This window comes from Nuphar pumila, chromosome 7 (genome assembly GCF_984573655.1).
Source record: "Nuphar pumila chromosome 7, dmNupPumi1.hap1.1, whole genome shotgun sequence".
Lineage (NCBI taxonomy): Eukaryota > Viridiplantae > Streptophyta > Magnoliopsida > Nymphaeales > Nymphaeaceae > Nuphar > Nuphar pumila.
In genome coordinates this window covers 10,052,684-10,076,519 of record NC_143255.1, presented here as the reverse complement: position 1 = coordinate 10,076,519, position 23,836 = coordinate 10,052,684, and the positions used below count along the sequence as shown (strand labels likewise).

The 23,836-nt window shown below is 36.5% G+C and overlaps 1 protein-coding gene across 1 annotated transcript; it reads left to right on the top strand.

Moving 5' to 3' along the window:
• The first annotated feature begins 1,546 nt into the window (after positions 1-1,546).
• Positions 1,547-20,472, top strand: LOC149831099 (protein NARROW LEAF 1-like). The gene is made up of 6 exons (XM_090012934.1): positions 1,547-2,044; positions 2,220-2,363; positions 18,925-19,165; positions 19,428-19,928; positions 20,018-20,179; positions 20,243-20,472. The coding sequence occupies exons 1-6, from the start codon at positions 1,547-1,549 to the stop codon at positions 20,470-20,472; spliced, it is 1,776 nt and encodes a 591-aa protein (XP_089869060.1).
• The last annotated feature ends 3,364 nt before the right edge of the window (positions 20,473-23,836 follow it).

Here is a 23,836-nt window from a genome sequence, read left to right as displayed (position 1 = left end):
ATAATATCGAAATCGTCATCATCTTCGTCATTAACATCAATTTAAGCTCGTATAAAAAGTATTGGCTAAATTGCTACAATGGTCCCATGCCCCTTTATCCCAAACAGGGCGGTACTACTCACATTATTGGTGATGTCCAAAACCTGAAACACAGGAGCCGACGAAGATATTTTACAACCTTTTGGAGATTCAACCCCGTGGTAACTATGGGAGTGTTTGGCAGCGTGAAGTGAATGCTGTCAATTCAAGCCGAGAGTGACTTCTGAAGGCTGTCTTTTGCTGCTTGCTGGCGAGATTCCTGTTCCTTTCTGCCAAATGGGTCAGCTCGGAGAAGCTCAGGAAGGCCACCACCCAGCCCCTCCCCCTCTTCCTCCTCTTCAAAACAAGCTCAGATTGAATAACACCCATTATCATCACCACCAACAAAAGGACTTCATCATGGATCAGTGAGCTCTCTCTCTCTCTCTCTCTCTCTCTCTCTCTCTCTTCATTTTATAAATAATAATGCAATAGGCGCTGACGGTTTAAGTGGGTACAATGGCTCATCTTTGCTACCACTGTTGTGGTGCTGCCATCTTCCTATCTTTTCCTCGTATGGATTCATGGTGCTTCTTGATTTATGGGAAGGTGGTATCTTTCTTTGCATCTTTCTAAGGTTTCGCATATTGAGGGTAATATTCAGCACTTTTTCTTTCTTTCTTTCTTCTTCTTTTATTTGTTATAGAACCTGTGATGAAACTTTGACTATTTTGCTTTTCCATTGGCCTTTCAAGCCAGATTTCCTGTGTTTTGTTGTTATGTTCCAATTGGGTGTGAAAATGTGTAACCTCCTCTGTCTATAGGTTTTTTGGGTTTTGTTCTCGTTTTCCAATTGGGTACGTGTAAATATGTGTAAATACACCGCGATTCCTCTGTCGATGGTTTTCGTGGGCTATGTTTTTGTTCTCCAATTGAGTGTGTGTAAACATGTGTAACTATACCTTGATCCCTCTGTCTATCAATGTCTGCATGCATTGCGTGATGGATGTGAAGTAGGCCATTTTCTCGGCAATAATGAACCACGCTAGTATTTGCAGTGAACCCCCTTATTTGGTCGTGCATTATAATAGGAACTCCCAATTCTCAGGCACATGCCACCCTTTTGAGCATTTCTTTGTATGATGGAAGAGACATTCCCTTCCTTGTATAGCATTAGTTGATGAAATGCTAACTTGTTTTTGTATTTTCTTCTTTCTTTTTCTTGGTCATTCATAAGGAAGTTTTCGGTTTCTATTTTGGTTTGTTGCACTTTTTTACGAAAGCATTGACTGTAAACTAGAGGTTTTAAGACAAAAATCTGTCACTTGCTCTGTTCTTCAAGTTGAGTAGACATGCTGCTGACTTGTTTCTTCTTTTTTTTCCCTTTTTTCCTCGTTTCTTTCTTCTAGTTACTGATAAAGATTCCTGGGATATTTCCTTCTTCAATTTTTAAGGTTTAGTCCGTGTCATTCTGGTGTAGATATTCTAAGAGCATCTGGAAATAGTTTTGTATAGGCATGGTGAAGAAATGGACAATGGTAGTTCTTTGGAGCTAGGAAGAAGAAACTCTGGATCCACACAATCAGTTGAATCATCTTTTGATCTTGAACGAACTTTCTTCAGCAATCAATGTCTTCATTCGACTAGTCCACCACCTCTCCAGGCAGTTGCTTCAGGTGGTCATCATTCTGAGGGCAATGCTGCATACTTCCTATGGCCAACTTCTTCTAGATTGAATGATGCTGCCGAAGACAGAGCAAATTATTTTGGGAACCTTCAAAAAGAGGTGCTACCAGAGACTCTGGATCGATTACCCAGTGGCCAGCAAGCCACGACACTGCTGGAGCTGATGACCATAAGGGCATTCCACAGCAAAATCTTGCGTTGTTATAGTCTTGGCACTGCTGTTGGATTCCGAATCAGGCAGGGTGTGCTAACAGACATACCTGCTATCCTTGTCTTTGTTGCACGGAAAGTGCACAAACAATGGCTTAGTCACATTCAACGCCTTCCTTCTGCTCTCGAGGTGAGTAATTGGTTTTGCGCAGATAATATATTACCAAATACATGAACCTCTTATAGCTCTTATTTTTTACTCTCAGCTTGATTCATGGCATCAATAAAATGTATGTGATATCTGCATGCTTCCATTCATTTTTTTCCTTTAGAAGTTCCATTACTAACAGCTTCAACATGAATAGGGACCAGGAGGTGTGTGGTGTGATGTGGATGTTGTGGAGTTCTCTTATTATGGTGTTCCAGCACCAACTCCTAAGGAACAGTTATACAATGAGCTTGTAGATGGTTTACGTGGAAATGACCCATGCATTGGTTCAGGCTCCCAGGTATACTATAACCTGCACTTTTCTTAAAATAGACTTGCTTGTTCCCTAGATGTCATGATGAACATCTATCCTCAAAGAGGCTATGGATGTAGATGCATTCATGTACTGTGTTTGGCTTTATGGAATTTAGTCCTATTTATACGGCATGTGCCATTTGCAAAATTAATAAATGAGGGATAGACCCATGTAGCTTGCAAATGACTATTGAACCCATCTATCTGTTGAAGTGCTATCCTTTGTTACTAATTAAGAATTGAGTCAAGGCAAGGCTTTGTAGCCAAGTGGAGATCATATATTTTGTATGGTTATTTTTATTGTAATATAATTTCACTATTTAAGCTCTTTGATAATTGTTTTTGGAAAGGTATCTGATCTGTTTATAGCTTACATATCTCCTAATTTAGCTGTTAAGTTACCAGACGTATTTGATTTACCTAAACTGAATTGAACTGGCTGGCATTCCTGATTTGTCTGAGGCTTGATACAATCCTAGTCTTGTCACCTTCAATTCAGCACACAGTGTCTGATCTTCATGTAATTCATGTTGAATCCATGCACTAACATGATAATTCTCTGACCAAGGAAAACCTGTTTCTTAATTTATGGAGATAACAGACTTGTGAATTCGTAGTTGTTGATTTTATTATAGTTGATAGTCCCTCCAGAATGCTTATTATGTTATTGTTATCTTTGGAGAAAAAATAGCTTTTATTGTCTTTTTCTTTTGGTTTCGTGAATAGTCACAAATCTTATATCAGGATTTTCTCAGCAAAGGAAGATCTTGTGACAAACTAAAAAAGTTTTTTTTTTCTGAAAAATATGTTGGCATATTTAGAAGTAGGAAATTAGTTTATATAAAATACAAAAGTCTGAAAAATAAAATAAAAAAGTTGTGCTAAAATCACAGTATACTGTAACCTGGTGATTTATTGAATCTATTTTACCCTACTTTCTGAAACCCAAGGCACAATGACACCCTTCACTTTTCTTGGAAGATATCCAATATTGGTTTCTTACTCTTAACAAGAATTCCAACCCCCTCTTAATTGGCTTCCTATCTACAGTGCAACAACTGTGGCTTCATGCATTTAGTTGGATGCTTATAGTTCATTTTAGGAGTTGTACTAGGGAATTAACTGGAGAAGTTTATGATCAGCTTGTTTGGGATGGTATACATTAGAGAACAGTTAGCCTCTAGTATGAAGAAAGTGTGATAAGTTCTTTCAACAAGTAATCTTGTTGATCAACCTCCTAATATTGGTACAAGTATATGACTCTGACTATGTAACTCTGGTGGACACAACAAAGCAAAGAAATAAGCACAAACAAATCTGACACTAGTAGCACGGAGTATTTGATGTGAATTAACAAAGCCAAATGCCATGTAAAGATCCACCAGAGAATAAAATGGTAGTCACGAACCTGTTAGGGTTGGTCTGTTGGTTGACAATCAACTCCAAAGATAGCAAAATTTACTCCCTCACCTTTTTCATGATTTGAAAAGGCCAACATGAATGTATTAGTAATCAGCATTGATAAGAGGTTCAACAATAACTACCTGCAGAGACGCATTGAGATGATCAGCAAAGAATTTATTATAATCATCTGGTTGAATGGAATTTTACTAGTAGATTATCTGCAGCAAGATATGAAGTTTTTTTTCCTTGTTTTTCTTCACTGCAAACCAAATCAGACTAAATTTATCAAGAAAAGAGATGCATCAAGTGGATAGTAGTTACCAAAACAAAGGCAGAGGAGCATTAGTCAAATAGAAATAATTTATCAGGAACAGTGACATGTATCAAGTGACTAACAGTTATCAACACAGGGAGCAGAGGAGCATCAAAGTTTCAAAGAAATGAAAGAACAGCTCTTTAAGTGGATTGGTTCCACTGCAGGTTCAAAGTCTTCCAAACCCCACAAATGATTGACTTTATTTTGTCAAGGCGAAGAGGTGCACACCAATGTTTCAGATAAGATATTTGTAAGAATGTTGTCAATGAATAAAGTTGGTTTGTTGAAGTAGAGTTTGTTGCTTTCCAAGGGCCACCAAGTGACCCTCATCAATCATCTCCTAATCTTTAACTATTTTTCTGCTTCATCTGATCCATGAACTCATTACTAATATCCTTAAGGGCTCATTCACTTTTCTGTTCATTATACCTTCCTGCCACGAGTCTGCTATTAGAAATTGTGATGTATAAAGTTGTTTCTGGCTCAATAACACATTATTCATTGTCTTGCTAGTGCATAATTCCTTCTTTGAAGATTACTATGAACAAAATGTTCCTCTTTAATAACCAACCATATGAAGAACTTTGCTTTCAAACTTCACAATGCTGCCTTGTATGGAGCATTATCAGAACATTTGTTACAGAATGACCATTAGCATATCTTCAAAGAGAACTGTGCACTCACTGTTCTTATATAATTTCATCAGTAGGCCTCCTTGAGTACCATCTCAAGGGTTGCATCAAATCCATGTTGCAGATTCTTATACTAACCTGCCAATTCTTGAAATCCGTCCAACTGTTCAAGGTCATTTCTATTCTTCTAGCCAAAGCAAATAGGGATTTAGTAAGATTGTCTTATCATAACACTGGAGTCCAAACTGGGCCCTATTCCTTATGACTTTCTTTTGCTGAAGTCCCTCAAAAGGTGTATCAGGTTTAGCATATATGATTTCCAGTAGCCAGAATAATTCTTCTGTTTTGAGATTTCTTCTGTTACCAAGGAAAATTCCTTACACCATACTTGTTCTTTGGCAAGTTTCCAGTAACTATTCCCTTCATTTTCCCCTTGACAAACACTAACAAATTTGAAGAAAGAGGAGAGAGATCTTCGTATAAGATCTGCAGATCTGCACTAGAAAACACAGCTTGTATGGAAAAAGAGAGAGGAAGAAGAAAGGACTGCAACAACTGATTCTCCACACCCTTCTTCATGAGTCGTGGTTTTCTTTATATTAACCATTAGGTTATATTCCAATAGTGATCCTAATTATAATACATAGACAAGATACATAATAAGGGCAACAAAAGAAACATTAAAATATCGTTACAAGCAGAAACATGATACTCAAAACACATCAATCAATCTAGTTCTGGATCCAAACCTAGAAGCTCACATCTCAATACCCTCCCTCAGGTTGTGCATTGTAAGAACCATAAACAATTTGCTCTTCAAGTACCAAAACCTTTCCTTAGTTAATCCTTTTGTAAATAAATCTGCAACTTGATCATGAGTCCTAGCGAATTGAGTAGAAATCTCCCTACTTTCAACTTTGCTTCTAATAAAGTGTTGATCTATCTCTATATGCTTCGTTCTTCCATAATGAATAGGATTGAAAAATATCTTGAGCGCACTTTGATTATCACAAAATAAGATAGAACTTGACATCTGTTGATATAAATCAGATAATAGATATCTGATCCAAATGCTTTCAGATGATGCTGCCGCCATTGACCTGTATCTAGCTTCAGTACTCGACCGAGCTACTGCCTTCTGCTTTTTACTGCTCCATGAGACTAGGTTCTTCCTAATAAAAACACAATACCCGAAGACAAACCTTCTTTCATCCGGATCCCCTTCCCAATCAACATCTGAAAAAGCTATAATTGAAAAAACAACTTTATCAGTATCGTTTCTCTGATAACGAAGCCCATCACCAAGAGTGCCTTTCAGATATCTAAAGATTCTTTTGACAGCCTCACATGAGTCACACGAGGGCAGTGCATAAACTGAAAAACTTAATTGACTGCATAAACAATATCAGGATGAGTAAAAGTAAGATATTGGAGCATACTCACAATACTCCTATACCTTGTAGGATCATAAGAAATGTCTCCATCATGTCCAAGTTTCTGTTGCAAAACACTTAGAGTGAATATTGGCTTGCAATCTTTCATTCAAGCCTGATTGAGTAAATCAATAATATACTTATGTTGTGTCAACACTAATGAGTTTTTTCCTCGATCAACCTCAACGCCCAAAAAATATTTAAGGTCTACCAAGTCTTCTATTTGAATCTACTATTCATCCCACTCTTAATAGCATTAATATGGTCTTTGAAATTTCCTGCAACTATGATATCATCATCATAAATGAGTAATACTATAATCCATTTATCACCTTTGTAGATGGACAAAAAATGATCCAAATGAGATCTACGAAAACCATGTTGTTGGATTTCAAGTGAGAAACTCTCAAACCATGACCGAGAAGCTTATTTTAGCCCATATAGAACTTTGTTCAATCTACACACAGTTGGCTAGATCTTTTTCATTATACCTTTGCGGCTGCTCTATATACACCTCTTCCTTGAGATCTCCATACAAGAACACATTTTTAACATCCAATTGACTTAAGTGCCAACCATGATCCATTGCTAGAGAAAGAACAACTCTGATAGTTCCCATTTTTGCTACTGAATTGAATGTTTCATCATAGTCCAACCTATGTTCTTGGGTAAAAGTTAAAACCCTGTGCAACCAGCCTTTCCTTGTATCTCTCTATGTTGTTATCTGATTTATATTTTATTTTAAAGACCCATTTTGATCCAACTACATTCTTTCCTACGGGTCTTTTTACAATATCCCATGTAAAACCTGCATTTCTTCATTCATAGCCTCAATCCATTTGTTGGATTTTGAGGCCTCGAGGTTCTTCATGGTGAGATACAGTAGCTAAAAATATTTGATGGTCCATTCTAAATTTTTTATAACTTATCCATTTATCAATGGGATGTCGCACTCTTACAGATCTTCTCATTATTTGTCCTTGTTCATTGGGATCATTTTCAGATTCAACATTTTCTTGTTTTGAAATGCTCTCGGATGTATTTTCAGATTCAATATTTGGAATCCTGCAGCTTATTGTAATTCCTTTGAATCTTCCTTCTATGTCATCAGAATGATCAACTTGTTGTCCCTCAATATTTGGTTGGTCTGACTTCACATGTGCACCTTCTAATTTGTCATCGTTTGCATCATTTGTTGTTGCTGCCTCGATAGAGAACATACCATCATCTAACCAAGGTTGATATAGCTATTTTGACTGCAGTTGAATACTTTGTACATTATTGTCTTTTAAAAAAAAACAGATTCATAAAAAACAACATTTTTGGATATACGAATGCATTTGTTTTTAACGTCATAAGCCCTTTTGTCAAACTTGTTTCACAGAAAGGCATCAATGTGAACATAACACGTGCAACCATATGCCTTTAGATAATTATAATTGGGATGCTGGCCAAACAATTCATAATGTGGGGATTTATATTGCAGCAGTTTCATGGGCAACATATTTATGGTATGCACGACCATATGGAAGGCATCTGTCCAAAGGAATAAGGGAACAAATCTTGCATTCATCATGGCTAGTGCACTTTCAACAACATGCCTGTGTTTTCTCTTAGCAAGTCCATTTTGCTGAGGTGTCTGGGTACAAGATACCCTTCTATTAACTCTATTCTCCTTAAGATATCGAATAAAGTCATTTGAAGAGTACTCACCCCATCATCACACTGGAAATTAAGAATGGCTAAAGAAAACTGAGTTCGAACCATGGCATGAAAGTTCTTAAAAATTGTGAAAACTTCATGCTTATATTTCATGAAGAATATCCATGTATATCGAGAATGATTATCAATGAAAGTGACATAATATTGGCTCCCGGAAGAAGAAACAGTTGGAGCCGGTCCTTATACATCAAAATGCACGATTTCAAACAATTTAGAAGCTCTTTCATTATTCAAAATGAATGAAAGTACATGACTCTTAGACACTTGACAACTAGGACAAATTTCATTTAACTCGTGACTCAAACTAGACACTGAAATCAAATCATTGGAAACAAACCTCTAAATAAAGACCTTATTACAATGGGCTAAACAACTATGCCAGACACTTGACTTATTGGACTCTAATTCATTGACCAAACAATATGACTTTTCAACATATTGAACTAGAACACGAGCCAACAGATTCTCCTTGAAGAGATACATATTCTTCTGCCTTTTTCCTTTAGTGAACGTCCTCTTCATGTGAAGATCCTTCACATAAATAGGAGTAAAAATGACACAAGAATTGGTATCATCAACAAGTTTAGAAATAGAAACAAGGTTCTTTTTTATATTTGGAACAAGAAAAGCATTCGATAGGCAAAGATTTGAATTTGACATGGGAATGAAACCTTTTCCAGTGTGTGTGATGGGGTGACGAGTGTCATCTCCGGTAGTAAGTCTATCTCTACCAAAGTAAAGAGGCAAGTTTTTAAGATTACCTTTATCCCCAATAATATGATTTGCTGCCCTGGAATCAATGTACCAAACTCCTTGATCATTTTGTTTTAAATTCAACCTTGCTAAAGCGGCCTATAGAAGTTGTCTATCCACTAGTTCCGTCTCTGATCCATCAGGCTTATGTCGTGCACTTTTACTCTGTGAGCTCTGCTCTCCAACATACTTGTCATCATCTTTATACCAGTAGTTTGCTTTAACATGTCCAGGTTTCTTGTAAATATAGCAGGTGAGTATTTTCTTGCCCTGGTAAAAAATAGGAGGTGTATTAGGAAGTGAGAGCAACCCACGTCCTCCCTGTTTACCTCCTCGCCCTCTGCCTCATCCTTTCATGCCTCCTCTTTCTTTCCAAAACTATGTGCTTGAAATAAGTACTTGAATGTCTGCTGCCCTTTTAGGATTTTCATCAAATCCTCCTCCTAAATTCATCTCAAATTGTAGCAACTTAAGACGTAAAGCTTCAAAAGTAGGCAGCTCATCAAAACAAGATAAGGTAGTATAGATAACGTTGTATTCAGGTCCTAATCTATTAAGAATCTGTTGTACCTTATCTTTATCTTAAATGATGTGACTAATCACAACAATCTGATATGTGATTTCCTTCATCTTTTTAAGGTACTCCATGATAGACATGGATCCCTTTTTGAGATTTAGGAACTCCCTTTTGAGAAACATAACTCTGGCCTCAGAAACCTGTGATAACGTTTGCACAAGTTGGGTCTATGTGCAATCATCCAAAATGCTTACCAAAACCTTCTATGACAGTTTATAGGTGATATACGCCACCAACACGTGATCGTGTTTCATCCAAGAAACGTATTCTGGGTTCTGAACCTGTAAGGATTTAATAACAACCCCTTTTTCATCATTTTCCTCTCTTAGTATAAATTTTGGTGAAGTCTGAATCGATCCATCCAAATGATCACAAAGATCTTGGCTCTGAATAAAAGGAAAGATTTGTCTTTTTCAAGTAAGAAAATTTAAGGTATTTAATTTTTTGAAAACTAACTGATTGAGGAAGCTTGTTGAAAGAACTGAAGGGGAATTAGAAGAATCCAACAACAACAAACAACAACAACTACACCTTTATCCCAAAACAATTGGGGTCGGCGATATGAACCAAAAAAGAAAATCATTCTGGGTCTTCCACATGAATCCTTCTTTTCCAATCATTTCTATCCAATGCTATGTCCTCGGTGAGGTTCAAAGCATTCATATCCTTTCCTATCATCTCCATCCAAGTCTTCTTAGGCCTACCCCGACCTCTTTTAACTAATATATTTTCCCATTTCTCCATTCTTTTAACTGGAGCATCATTAGGCCTTCGCCGAATATGTCCAAACCATCGTAAACGATTCTCTCTCATCTTATTTTCAATGGGTGCAACGCCTACCTTCTTACGTATCTCCTCGTTCTGAATCTTATCTTTTATTGTATTTCCACACGTCCATCTAAGCATATGCATCTCAGCTACACTCATTTTTTGAATATGATGTCTCTTGGCAGCCCAAGATTTCGTACCATATAGTAAAGCGGGCCTAATAGTCGTCCTATAAAACTTTCCCTTCAACCGCAATGGCATTCTACGATCGCACAACACTCCAGTTGCACTTTTCCATTTCATCCACCCAACCTTTATCCTATGATTTACATCTCCATCAATTTCTCCATACTTTTGAATGATAGATCCCAAATATTTGAAACAATCATCCACCAGTATTTTTTGCTCACCAAGCTTCACTACACTTCCATCACTACTTCGTTGCTTACTAAACCGACATTCCATATATTTTGTCTTACTCTTACTCAACTTAAAACCTCTTGCTTCCAATGTCTGTCTCCATAATTCTAACTTAGCATTAACCCCAACTCTGACTCATCAATCAAAACAATATCATCAGCAAACAACATACACCACGACACATTTTCTTGAATTGATCTCGTAAGCTCATCCATCACTATAGCAAATAGGAAAGAGCTTAAAGCAGATCCATGATGTAACCCAACCGTTATAGGAAAATTGGTTGTCACCCCTCCACAAATGCGGACATTGGTTACTACTCCTTCATACATATCTTTAATTATACTAATGTACTTGAGAGAAACACCTTTCTTCATCATTGTTCACCAGAGAACGTCCCTAGGTACTCTATCGTATGCCTTCTCCAAATTAATAAAAACCATATGCAAATCTTTGTTCCTCTCTCTATATCTCTCAATAAGTTGTCTAAGAAGATGTATAGCTTCCATAGTTGATCTTCCAGGTATAAAACCAAATTAATTCTCCGATATCATGACAACCTTCCTCAACCTAGACTCAATCACCCTCTCCCAAAGTTTCATAGTATGACTCATGAGTTTTATACCACGATAGTTTGTGCAATCTTGTATATCATCCTTATTCTTATATAGAGGCACCAAAGTACTCTTCCTCCACTCATTAGGCATCTTATTTGTCCGCCAAATCTTGTTAAAAAGATTTGTCAACCATTCTAAACCTTTCTCTCCCAAGCATTTCCAAGCCTCGATAGGTATACCATCTGGGCCAACTGCCCTTCTTGATTTCATTTTCTTCAAAGCCTCTGCAATTTCTTTCTTTTGAATCTTGCGCATGAAGTTACGATTAATCTCATGAAAAGGAATGGAGATGTCTCCAAGATCCTGAGCATGACTTCCATTAAATAGCTTATCAAAATAATCTTTCCATCTCTCCTTAATCTCCTCATCTTTGACTAAAACCCTTTGCGTTTCATCTTTGATACATCTAACCATACTCAGATCCCTCGATTTCCTATCTCTCATCTTTGCAAGCATATAAATATCCTTCTCGCCCTCTTTGGTATTCAACTTGTCATAAACCTCCTTATATACCTTATCCCTCGCGTTTCAAACTACTTTTTTAGCTTCCTTCTTTGCTATCATATACTTCTCCAAATTCTCATCATCACGACTCTTACTTAGATTTCTATAACACTCTCTTTTAACCTTAATAGCTAATTTGACAATCAGAAGACCCCTTGCCCTTTCTTGCATTGTCATTCTCAACACCACTAGATGATTCATGCTACAAATTGTACAAATCATAATCATCGTCACATAATTATCGTGATCATAGCTTGTGATAGTTATTAATGAAGCAAAGAACAGACAAATATACCTGCATCATAAAAGTATAGGAATCAACCTAAAACACTTTAAAATTTTAAATAAACATCATTCATAGAGGTAAAAGATCTATCTATAATATACTATGATGAAGCAAACAAAATTAAAAAAAGAAAAAGGAAGTTCTTTCATAAGTTTGCATTTATGAAAAATTGTTAAACATGCAAATAAAAAAGAATGTAGATAACAAAAGAGCTCGATTATGCAGTACATCAAGTACCAGTTTTATAAAAAGCCAAAATAATTCAGAAAATTTGCCACAGTTAGGAATAGGGTTAGTAAAGGAACCAAGTAGCTCATGACTAAGCTCAGGCCGGTTTGCCATGAACTCATTCATGAGGGGTTTGTATAGCTGACAAGCCAAGCCATGAGTAGTTCATTAAGCTAAACAAGTTGAGCCCGAACATAAAGTGTTCAACCACTCATATTTATATATTTATATTTATAACAAAAACTTAACACTTGCTAATGTTAACCCAAAAGTTGACGTGCTTGCACTTTATTTGTAGATCAGTACTTTACACGATCTGTGATTGCTTGTATATAGTGTGGCTTTATCATGATCTTTTAAAAATTATCTCCAATTTTTTAAAATATCACATTTTTATCATGATCTTACTAAAATAGTGTTTCTAGAATCTTTTTAATTCGCTTATATTTAAAAATATTCTAAATATATCTTTTTTTTATATTTTCCTTAGGAAACAAAATTTCAAGAATATCACGATTTTTTTTTCACCAAGATTATCTCAAGACTAACACTTTTACTTTGGCCACACAAGGCACTGAACTAGTTGGGGTTCTGCCCATTTAAGCTCGATTGGGAGCCGTCCAAGTGAACAAATGGGCTGAGCTCAAGCAAGTGACCCCTCTGAATACATCGAAGCATGGTGACTCCCTGGGGTCGAGGGGTAAGCCCTCAGAGTTTTATGCTGACAGGACAACAATCATAAGTATAGCAGGCTGAACCAACGAAGCTAAGTCTCTATGTCTGAGGCAGTTTCTCCAAGTAAAAATAAAAACAAACAAAAAAAGGTGTTACCCTGATGGAAAAAACTTGGGTCCTTGTGAGTATCGAGATGAGGAAGCCAAGAACAGAGGGCAAAACTTGGGTTTTGAGAAACTAGGTTTTGAAAAATTTGAGTTTTGGTTGTTTGGCTGACCAAAAACATTGGTTTCCTTCGATTAAAACAAAAGACAAATAAAAATGTACTTGAATATAGTAGTCATTGCCGGTCGGTAGAGGTCGTCGGAGAAGGTTGCTAAATCGGTTGAGCGAGAGAGGGAGGAAGAGAGTCTCGAAAGAGGCGTGAAAAAAAAACCCTAAGCCTCTCTTTCGAGTTTTTATTTCACGACTTTTTAAAATTTCCCATTTTACCCTTAATGAAAAAATCTTTCTTTTAAAAACAAGGGTAAAATGGTAAAATGCATAATGCGTACCCCTTTAATGGGGTGTGTGTCCCCCTTTAATGTGGTGCACTACCCCCTTTAATGGGGGTATGATACCCCTTTAATGGGGTGCACGTCCCCCTTTAATGGGGGTACGCATACCCCATTAAAGGGGTACACATACCCCATTAAAGGGGGATACACTTCTTGTCATAAGCGTACGCTTCCCCGTGCATTTCGAAAGTGCTGCATTTTGTGCTTCCGAAGCGCGTATCGGGGAAGTACGCTTCCCCTATAGCAGAGACGCTTCCAGTAGCTCTGGTTTTAACTTTAAAAACCCACCGGCATCCAATAGTTTTTTTTGTTTTAGAGGAAGTTTAACTATTTCCCAAGTGTTAGCCTTCTTGAGAGCATTTAGTTCAATTTTCATGGCTTCAGTCAAATGGAGTATATTTTTTGCTTGATGATAATGTGCGGACTCATGATATAAGTGCAAAGTTATTAGACAAGCCCTATAATTCGATGTAAGTGATTCATATGACACAAACCTATTTGGTTGAATGGATTATCTAGAAGATCGTCTAAGGGAGGTTTCTTTTATAGATTCATTATTTTGATAATATTTTTCTAGAGCACTAATAGGTTTATCTTGTTCACGCCGGGTATAAACATGAAGATTTTTATCAATGATGTCATCACTACTTGGTGATAGTTCAATATTAGGTACTTCATGATGTGTATCATCTATAATTTCAAAATGATTCAAAGAATCATCATATATATCTTCCGTTGGGAAAAGATCATACAAGAACATATGGTTAATTTCATCTTTTTTATCAAGTTTTTCAAAACCATTTTCATATTCTAAGAAGGTCACATCTTTTGAAACATAAAGTTTATTATTTTTGTAATCAAAGCATCTATATCCTTTTTTATTTTCACTATATCTAAGGAAAACACATTCAATCACTTTTGGAGACAACTTATCCCTTTTATTAAAGAGGACAAAACACTTACAACAAAAAATACAAAGGTGATTGAAATCAGGTGTAAATTTTAAAAGTTTTTTCATAAGGAGAGATTTTTCAAATTCGATGATGGCATACGATTTATTAAATATATGGAAGTTAAAATGGCTTCGGCCTAAAAATTCTTAGGAATATTTTTGGAAATAAGCAAAGTTCTAGCGGTTTCTATAATATGCCTATGTTTTCTTTTCGCTAACCCATTTTGTTTTGAAGTTCTAGGACATAATCTTTGATGACAAATTTCATTTTGCTTTAAGTAATCTTGAAAATTATTGGATAGGTATTCTCCACCCGAATCGGATCTAAGAATGGATATGCTACTTTGAATTTGGTTTTGAACTTTCATACAAAATTCTTTAAAGAAAGAAAAACTTTTGATTTAAGATTAATGTAATAAATCCATACATATTTAGTAAAGTCATCAATGAATATTATGTAATATGAATAACCACCTTTAGATATAACTAGAGATGAACCTCAAACATCCGAGTGCACCAATTCAAAAGGTCTTGTTGATATAAAAGTTCTAGTTGGAAATGGAATAAAATTTATTTTCCCAAAAATGCAATATTTACAATCTATATATTTTTTTTTACAAAATTTGTTTAAAAAAAAAAAGATACATTTTAGAGTATCTTGGATGTCCAAGTCTTTTATGTCAAATTTTAATACTTTTATCTTGGACATAAGTACAAAAAGAGTTTGTAGGGAGAATCAAATGATCCATATAGTAGAGGTCTCCATTCCTATAGCCTTGTTCAATCCGCTTCCTGGACTGGAGATCCTGCACAAAGCAACCCTTAGATGAGAAAGATATTTCACATCCATGATCGACAATTTGGGAGATCGAAAAAAAATTAGGTTTAATTTTGGAACCACTCTTACTTTTGGAACAAAAAGGTTTTGAGAATTTTTAGAATCTAGTGTTCCTATACTTTTTATTTTTAAAAAGGTTCCATTGGCCGTAGAGACAAAATATATTTTTGAATTGGTGCATACATTGGTTAAAGCATTCTCATGAGAGGTCATATGAAAATATGCTCCGAAATCTAGAATCCAAGAATACGTACTGGGTGGTGATGTAGAGGCAATGGCGGCGCCTGATGTAGAGGATGTAGCCTTGAGTATTTGTTGAAGAGCCATGGATATTTGTCTAAGAGTTTTTTCGAGATATCTCCACTCTTGCCTTCATCTTTCTTTTTGGTGATGGATTCTTCAACGGAAACTACCTTAGGCTTGAAAGTTTCATTTAATTTTGGGCAGCGGGTTTAATATGACCCGATTCATAGCAATGATGACACACAATCGTCTTTCTACCTCCATTATAGTTTCTTTGTTTTCCAAAATGTGGTGGTTTGTATGTTTTAACATTGTTGTCGAGTTTAGATACGACAAGGACTTTATCTAAACTTTTACTCATGCCAAGTCGTGTTTCTTCTTGAGTAATTTCGGCAATAGTATCTTCCAAAGGAGGAAGAGTGGATCTATGAAACAGTGAGGATCTTACTTGTTCAAATTCGGGTCTAAGCCCAAATAAAAATTGAAACAATCTTTCTTGTTCCATTTGCTTTTGTCTAAGTTCAACATTCAGCATATCCACCCACTTAGGCTCCAAAAGAGCCAATTCATCCCATAAAGGATTTAGAGCATTATAATAGTCTTGAATGCTCAAATCCTCTTGCTTAGTGGTTCTTATTTTTTTTTGCAAGAAGTTGCAAGGTTTTTTTGGGTATGCATATCCTTCATAAAGAACCAAGCTTCATTGGCTCGGCGAAATTTAGCTATATTTGCACATACCTTGAGTTCAACGTTATTCATAAAACACGCAAGGATTTTTGCATGATTGCTTTCCTAATCCTCCATCTTTCTTTGATGTTCTTCAATTTCTTTGAGGCGAGCATTTCCCTCAAGAGCATTTTCTTGATCTCCTTCAATTTTGGTGAACTTTAGTTGGGGTTCTGGAATATAACCCATTACATAACCCCAAAGTTTCTTACCTTTAAGATTATTCTCCATTGCGGAGTTCTTGCCATTGAGCTTGAAGGATAGGTCAATTTTTTATTCCATTGCACCAACAAAGTACGAGAGGAAGAATGAAGAGGAATGTTGTGCTTTCAACTTTCAAGAATCGTATCGCTTTGATACCATGTAATGAAGTATGCAGAAATACAAAGAATGCTTAAAGCATTCACAATGGACAAATACAAGAGAGAGAATAAGAGAGAAGTCCACTATGTGGACAATACCACAATCCTTTAAAAGGCAACACAAAAAATAATAAGAGATTTATTAGAGAGGAGCTCTTAGGCTTAAAAAATACAAGGGGGAGTCACCCCTATTTATACGAAAAGAAAGCTCAAAAAGGAGACCCATTGGGGGCTCTCCATAGAGACGTTGGGGGTCCCAATGGCTCTATGTGGGGCCCCCTTTTGAGATGTGACTGTTGGGAGGCCCAACGGCTCTATGTTGGCCCCCCTTTTGCGTGAAATAAAAGGATTAAAAAAAGAAAAAAATACAAATTACAAATAATAAACTAACCTAATTAACAAATAATTGTTTCTATAAACAACTATGTGGAATGACAAAAATACCCCTACCGGGTATTTCACATACACACACACACACATATATATATATATATATATATATATATATATATATATGTGTGTGTGTGTGTGTGTGTGTGTGTGTGTGTGTGTGTGTATTTTAACACCTTCTACCGTCATGCAACATTGCTCTGTCATGCTGATAGTGCTGGGCGGGGAGGCAACACTAGTTCTCAAGTCAAAGAGATGCCTGGCCCGTAAGCTGGACCCCTCAATTACCCATACTTAATTAGGATTTCTTATGCAATATGCCAACGATTCAAGTGTAGGGTTGATGTGAATAACTGACCTTGAAGCATGCCTATTCACATCATGCTCAGTTTTTTGTCTTTCTTGGCTGGTGCCACCCTATTTTTAGCCAATGTGATGTCAGAATGGCATCAGTTAGAAAGGTTTTTTTTTCGAGCTATAAAATTGGCCCGCTTGCTGCTATGAAGAGTATCCACACAAAAAAAATCAAGATATCACTGGTTCCCGACAAAGGAGATTCCCAATATTGGTAGAGGAAATGGTGCCCATCAGGATGATGCCAAACCCTACCAGTTTCTGGCATGACATTGCTGATTGTACTGGCCCATCTGTACTTTTGAGTACACCAAATGAAGTCCACACACATATGTATAGTAGTTTCCTCTTAATTTTTGCGTGCACTCCCATAGTTTTCTGCCCTTATAGCTATGGGCAGGATGATTAACCATCACTGTTATCTTGTATATTTTAGTATCTGCAATTAATATATATGAAAAAAATAAGTCCATTATTTGCATCATGTTTATGTAGCTGTGAATTGAAAAATATGACCACTTGATGCATCATCTTCTGTCCTCTTGGTTTGACTGGAATCTGGGTTCGGGTTGTTAAGGATTTATTTATTTCAAATGCAAGAACGAAACAAATATGTAAAAGTATTTTTCTTGACTGTTTATTAGGTGCCACGTTCTAAAGAATATTTATACGACTGCCCTTTTTTTCTTTGCTTTGATGGGCTTTTTTTCTTTGCTTTGATGGGCTAGCATGTGTAAAAATGCAATTGTTGTTATTAGCTTCATTTGGGAGAAGCCACTTCAAATTTTGACAAGTCACTCTTTCCCATTTCTAAAATGATTAATATATACTTTAAATTGTCCCTTTTGCCAAAGTCCCTGATTTTTATGAGCTGGTTTCTTCCATAGGTTTTCCTTGTTTCTTTCTCCCTAACATATTTTAGGTTTCTTATTTCTTGCAGGAAATTGGAAGAATGATAAGTTTGTGATAACAAGCATGTTATGAAGTTTCTGTAGATTAATGTTAAATTTGAGATAGCTGCCATAACATTTCATGGAACATTGCCATTTATATTCAAATCGAACCGGTTGTGACTGTCATTCCATCCTGCAATTCTTATTTTGGCGCTGTTCATGAACATGTGGAGCATTTCATAGTGTTAGATTTCATCTGCCATTTCTCTCATCTTTATCACTCTCCATGAAACTTTGTTGAAAACTCAGATTTTTTGCGTACTCTTTTCAAATAGTCTTCAACTTGCCCTCATGTCATGTCTCTTTTTATACTACTTTTAATAGAAAATTGCACAAAAATGGTGTATCTCGTGTCCTGACATAGAAAATAGTGATGTATCTTACACATGAAAATGCTAGTGCATGCTAGACAAGGTTTTCAGATATATGTGTCATATCCTCATGTGCACAATCAAGGTTTATTTTGAAACTACAGTAGCATATTTATTATGATATATATATATATATATATATATATATATATATATATATATATATATATATATATATATATATATATATGTGTGTGTGTGTGTGTGTGTGTGTGTGTGTCCTTCAAAATGGATGAGATCATCATGTCACTGGTTTCCTTAATTATGTCAAAAATAACAATAAATCTCTTTTTTCTAGATGGTATGAATTCACACATTTGGATATTAATCACTTTTAAGTGATTTTTCTTTTTGTGTGATACTGATTGGCAGATGAACCCTAATGTGTACATTGGTTAGCTTCTTTTGTCTGTTTTTATGTTTTTGCCATGTGATATTGCTTTGGCTCACATACTTAAACCATTAGGTTGCGAGCCAAGAGACATATGGAACACTGGGTGCCATTGTGAAAAGCCGAACAGGAAACAGACAAGTTGGCTTTCTTACAAATAGACATGTTGCAGTTGATTTAGACTATCCTAACCAGAAGATGTTTCATCCTTTGCCACCCAACCTTGGCCCAGGTGTGTATCTTGGTGCTGTGGAGAGGGCAACATCATTTATCACTGATGATGTTTGGTATGGAATGTTTGCGGGAACTAACCCAGGTAACATGGTTTTTATTTCATATTATTTGATATTTTGGAAAGTCCCTTGATCCAGCTTTGTGGCATCACCTAGCATCAAATTTTTTGCTCCAAAATCTCCTCTAACATTTTTGCCATCTCCAAATATGCCCTTGAATTTGCTGGGAGCATGAGACCGTGGAACTTGACTAGCACATTTTTATGGGTTAATGTATCACTTCCATTTGATCTGGCAACTTTCAAGGGATCTAATTTTACATATCATGGTTTGATGTGTTTGCAGAAACATTTTTAAGAGCGGATGGTGCCTTTGTTCCTTTTGCACACAGTTTTGATGTTTCCAGTGTGACTACATCTGTGAAAGGCATTGGTGAGATTGGTAATGTTATGGTTGTGGACTTGCAATCGCCTATAAACAGCCTCATAGGAAAGAAAGTCATTAAGATCGGAAGAAGCTCTGGTTTAACAACTGGAACTGTAATGGCATATGCAATTGAATACAATGATGAGAAAGGAATCTGCTTTTTAACTGATTTTCTTGTTGTTGGAGAAAACCAACAAACTTTTGACCTGGAAGGTGACAGTGGAAGCCTTATTCTTTTAACTGGAGATGGTATTGAGAAACCAAGGCCAATTGGAATAATATGGGGTGGAACAGCGAACCGCGGGAAGTTGAAGCTGAAAAATGGTCGTGGTCCTCAGAACTGGACCAGTGGGGTTGACCTTGGTCGACTTCTTGATCTTCTTGAAATTGATCTTATCACAAGTGATAAAGAACTTCAAGGTTTGTCTTTGTTATTTTGTTAGTTTTTTCTATTGATTTTCTTAAGCAAGAGTATACAAAGTATCTAAATTTTTACTCGTGACCAACAGAAGCTCTGAATGAGCAAAGACTAAGCTCCGCTGCAGCTATTGGTTCTACTGTGGGAGAATCATCTCCACTAGGTTACACTACAGTTGGCACATTACAGCAGGACCGAACGGAATATATTTACGAGCCTCTTGGTCTAACCATCCAGAATTTCTCTGCAGAAGGTGCTCCAGGGGCTGGAATTAAAACCATATTTAATCATCCAGAGTTTAGTGTAGGTGGTGCAGAAGCTAGCATAGAGCATGAATTCATGCCAAGTTCCAGTGGCGTGTATAAGAGGCAATCAGATCAAGATGGTGGGAGAGAAGAAAAGAGCCTTTCTGCATTGAAGAGTTTTTCGGACCAAGATATCAGCATTGGATTGCACATAGGGGAACGAGAACTGAAGAGACCTCGTGCTGACTCTCTGCCTCTCAACCAAGAGCATGACAATGGGGGTGATAATGGGAGTAACTGAACATTCTACTATTGTCCTTGTGTATCCTAGACCTTGTGCTGACTCTCTGCCTCTCAACAAAGAGCATGACGATGGGGATGATAATGGGAGTAACTGAACATTCTACTGTTGTCCTTGTGTATCCTATCATCATATGGGACTGATTCGACCTGTGTGGGCACACTTGCTTGATGAGGAAAATGATGAATCAGTTGTCAGCTTGAAGAACATATGTACGCATATTTAGATTTTACAGCCAGTTGACCCACCGCTTTACCACAAAAATGGAGAAGCAAATGATCATCAAGAGCAATTATCACTTGAACAATGTGATAGGCTGATCCATTACACAATGGGGGTTTGAAGTTGTGCCTGGAGTTCATGTATTCATGGGCTCTGAGTTAAAGGGATGGTCTTGGGTATACATCTTCCTCAGAAACTTCTAATTTATATTGTTGTTAATAATTGAGCACATTGTCATGAACTTTCCAGGACCTAATCAAGCGTATTCCTTCGCTATACATACTTGATGTTGCACTTTTACATGAAAGAGCTTCCAACTGACATACAAAGGGCATGTAAGCTTTCTGATTCCTGCTATACAGATAAAAAAACCCCAAGTCCATGCAAGCACCAAGATCAGGTTATGTCCTTTAACATATCAGGGAAGCCACTTCTCAATATATATAGTTATACACAGCCTGTGTATAACTGTTTAGTTATACAATGCCGGTCCCAAGCCCGGATAAAGGAGGAGGTTTGCGGTAGGCCAGTGACAGTTAGCATAAAAACTTAGTCATACCCTATGAATATGAACCAATATGAGAATTTCGTTGGGGTGTTTTCTACTGATCGACGCGTTGTACTTTATAGGCCTAGAGGCAGTGATAAATGGGCAAGGGTTGCTAGGTCGTTGCTCAAAAGCGACGCGTCAGACCGGCGCTTGAGTGTGGTGTCAAATAGGCAAGAGTTTCTTCACTTTGTTGGACGGGTGGGGGTAAAGAAGATAGTTCAAGACCATAAAATTAGGTTAGCCACTTGAAACATAGGGTCTTTAACTGGCAAGTTGGTAGAGTTAGTAGATGTCATGTATAGGAGAAAGATGAATATTTTATGTCTACAAAAAACTAAATGGTTAGGTGAGAAAGCAAAAGTGATAGAACCTTGGGGATATAAGATTTGGTATACAAGAATAAATAGGAATATGAATGGAGTAGAGATTGTTATTAGTCGTAAGTTTATAGATATATAGTTGAGGTCCGTAGGAAGGGTGATAGGATTTTACTTATTAAATTAGCATTAGGTAAGGATATTATTAATATTATTAGTGTTTATGCACCGCAAGTAGGTTTAGATGATTCCATTAAGCGTCAATTTTGGAAAGATTTAGATGGAGTAGTACAAGAGATATCTTATGGAGAAAAGTTTTCATCGACGGTGACCTTAATGGACATGTAGAGATGGATTTGAGAGTATCCATGGAGGCTATGGTACAGGAGAAAAACAAAAGTGGAGAAAGGATTTTAGATTTTTGTTTGTTCTATGATATGATCTTAGCAAACACTTGGTTTAGGAAGAGGGAGTCTCACTAGATTTTTTCCTACTTAGAAAGAGAGATAGGGGTTGTTGCATCGATTGTAAGGTTATACCGGGAGAAACTGTAGCTACACAACATAGAGTCTTAATTTTAGATCTTAGAATTAGAAAATGCCACAAAAAGGATAGATCCTAGAATTAAGTGGTAGGCACTAAAATGAGCTAAATAAGAAATATTTCTAGAGCAGGTAGTTAAGGAAGCTGATTGGTGTCTCGAAGAGGATTCAGAATCAATGTGGAATAAGATAGCGGGTGGCATGAGAAAAGTGACTAAAGAGGTAGGGTGAGTCTACAAGCGATGCACCGCTAGGTAAAGATACATCATGGTAGAACGAGGATGTCAAATTAGCTATTAAGGTTAAAAGAGAGTGTTATAAAAATCTAAGAGTTGTGATAATGAGAATTTGGAGAAGTATATGATAGCAAAGAAGGAAGCTAAAAAAGTAGTTTGAAACGCGAGGGATAAGGTATATAAGGAGGTTTATAACAAGTTGGATACCAAAAGGGCGAGAAGGATACTTATAGGCTTGCAAAGATGAGAGATAGGAAATTGAGAGATCTGGGTATTGTTAGATGTATCAAAGATGAAACACAAAGGGTTTTAGTCAAAGATGAGAAGATTAAGGAGAGATGAAAAGATTATTTTGATAAGCTATTTAATGAAAGTCATGCTCAGGATCTTGAAGTCTTCTCCATTCCTTTTCATGAGATGAATCAAGACTTCATGCGCAAGATTCAAAAGAAAGAAATTGCAGAGGCTTTAAAGAAAATGAAATCAAGAAGAGCAGTTGACCCAGATGTATACCTATCGAGGCTTGAAAATGATTGGGTGAGAAAGGTTTAGAATGGTTGACAAATCTTTTTAACAAGATTTTGTAGACAAATAAGATGCCTAATGATCAACAGTAGCCACAACTCTCAAGCCATGTCACATAGATACTGGTATGACCCAACATGCGATGTAGGTTCAACTCACAAGTTCAATTTTTCCTTGAAAAATTTGGACACAAGGTCATGGATTTTTTTTCATTTTTAATCAATAAAAAACATTTTTGATAGTTTCATATTTAAAAACATATTTTATTGAAATATTATTAAAAAGCAATGAAAACTGATTAAAAGTATTAAAATAATGGCTGTATGAAATCCATGTCCATATCAGCGTGTCATAGCTTGTCCAGTGGTGTGATCAGCGACACAGCCAAAATGGCATGTGTCTCTGTGACAGCTTTCAATGAATTGGTGTTAACAATATATGATGCTATTCCGTTTAAAATCGTATGCAATACATAAAGCACAACCTAATACCTAGATGTAGGAAAACTAGAAAGGAACTATGAGAACTTGTGGGAATTTATTAGCCAGCGTGATGTGTAGAGCTACAAAAACCAGATGTCCTAGATCATTTCAGATACAAGGTTTTCAGTAGGGATTATGCCACGATTTTATGGAAAAACATGCTGTTTGAGATCAAAGAGGTGAAAATGGTTCTAATACATAGATTGGCAGGTTAAAAGCTGTGTAAAGCTTGTGATACATAAACCATAACCTTCTAGGCAATCATCTATAAATATAATGAAGAAAACTAAACTGATTTAGTGAAAGAACTAAAGCAAACTTTTCCAAGTTGTCATCATGCATGAATCTTGAAAACCTGCTGGGTGATTATGGTTTGAGTTAACAGACCATGACAGCAACAAAGCAAAGCAAACTTGGAATAGTACTGCTGAGTGGTTAGGATTTCAGCATGGTAAACAGGGCACAACAGGAAAAGAGCCAAACAAAATGG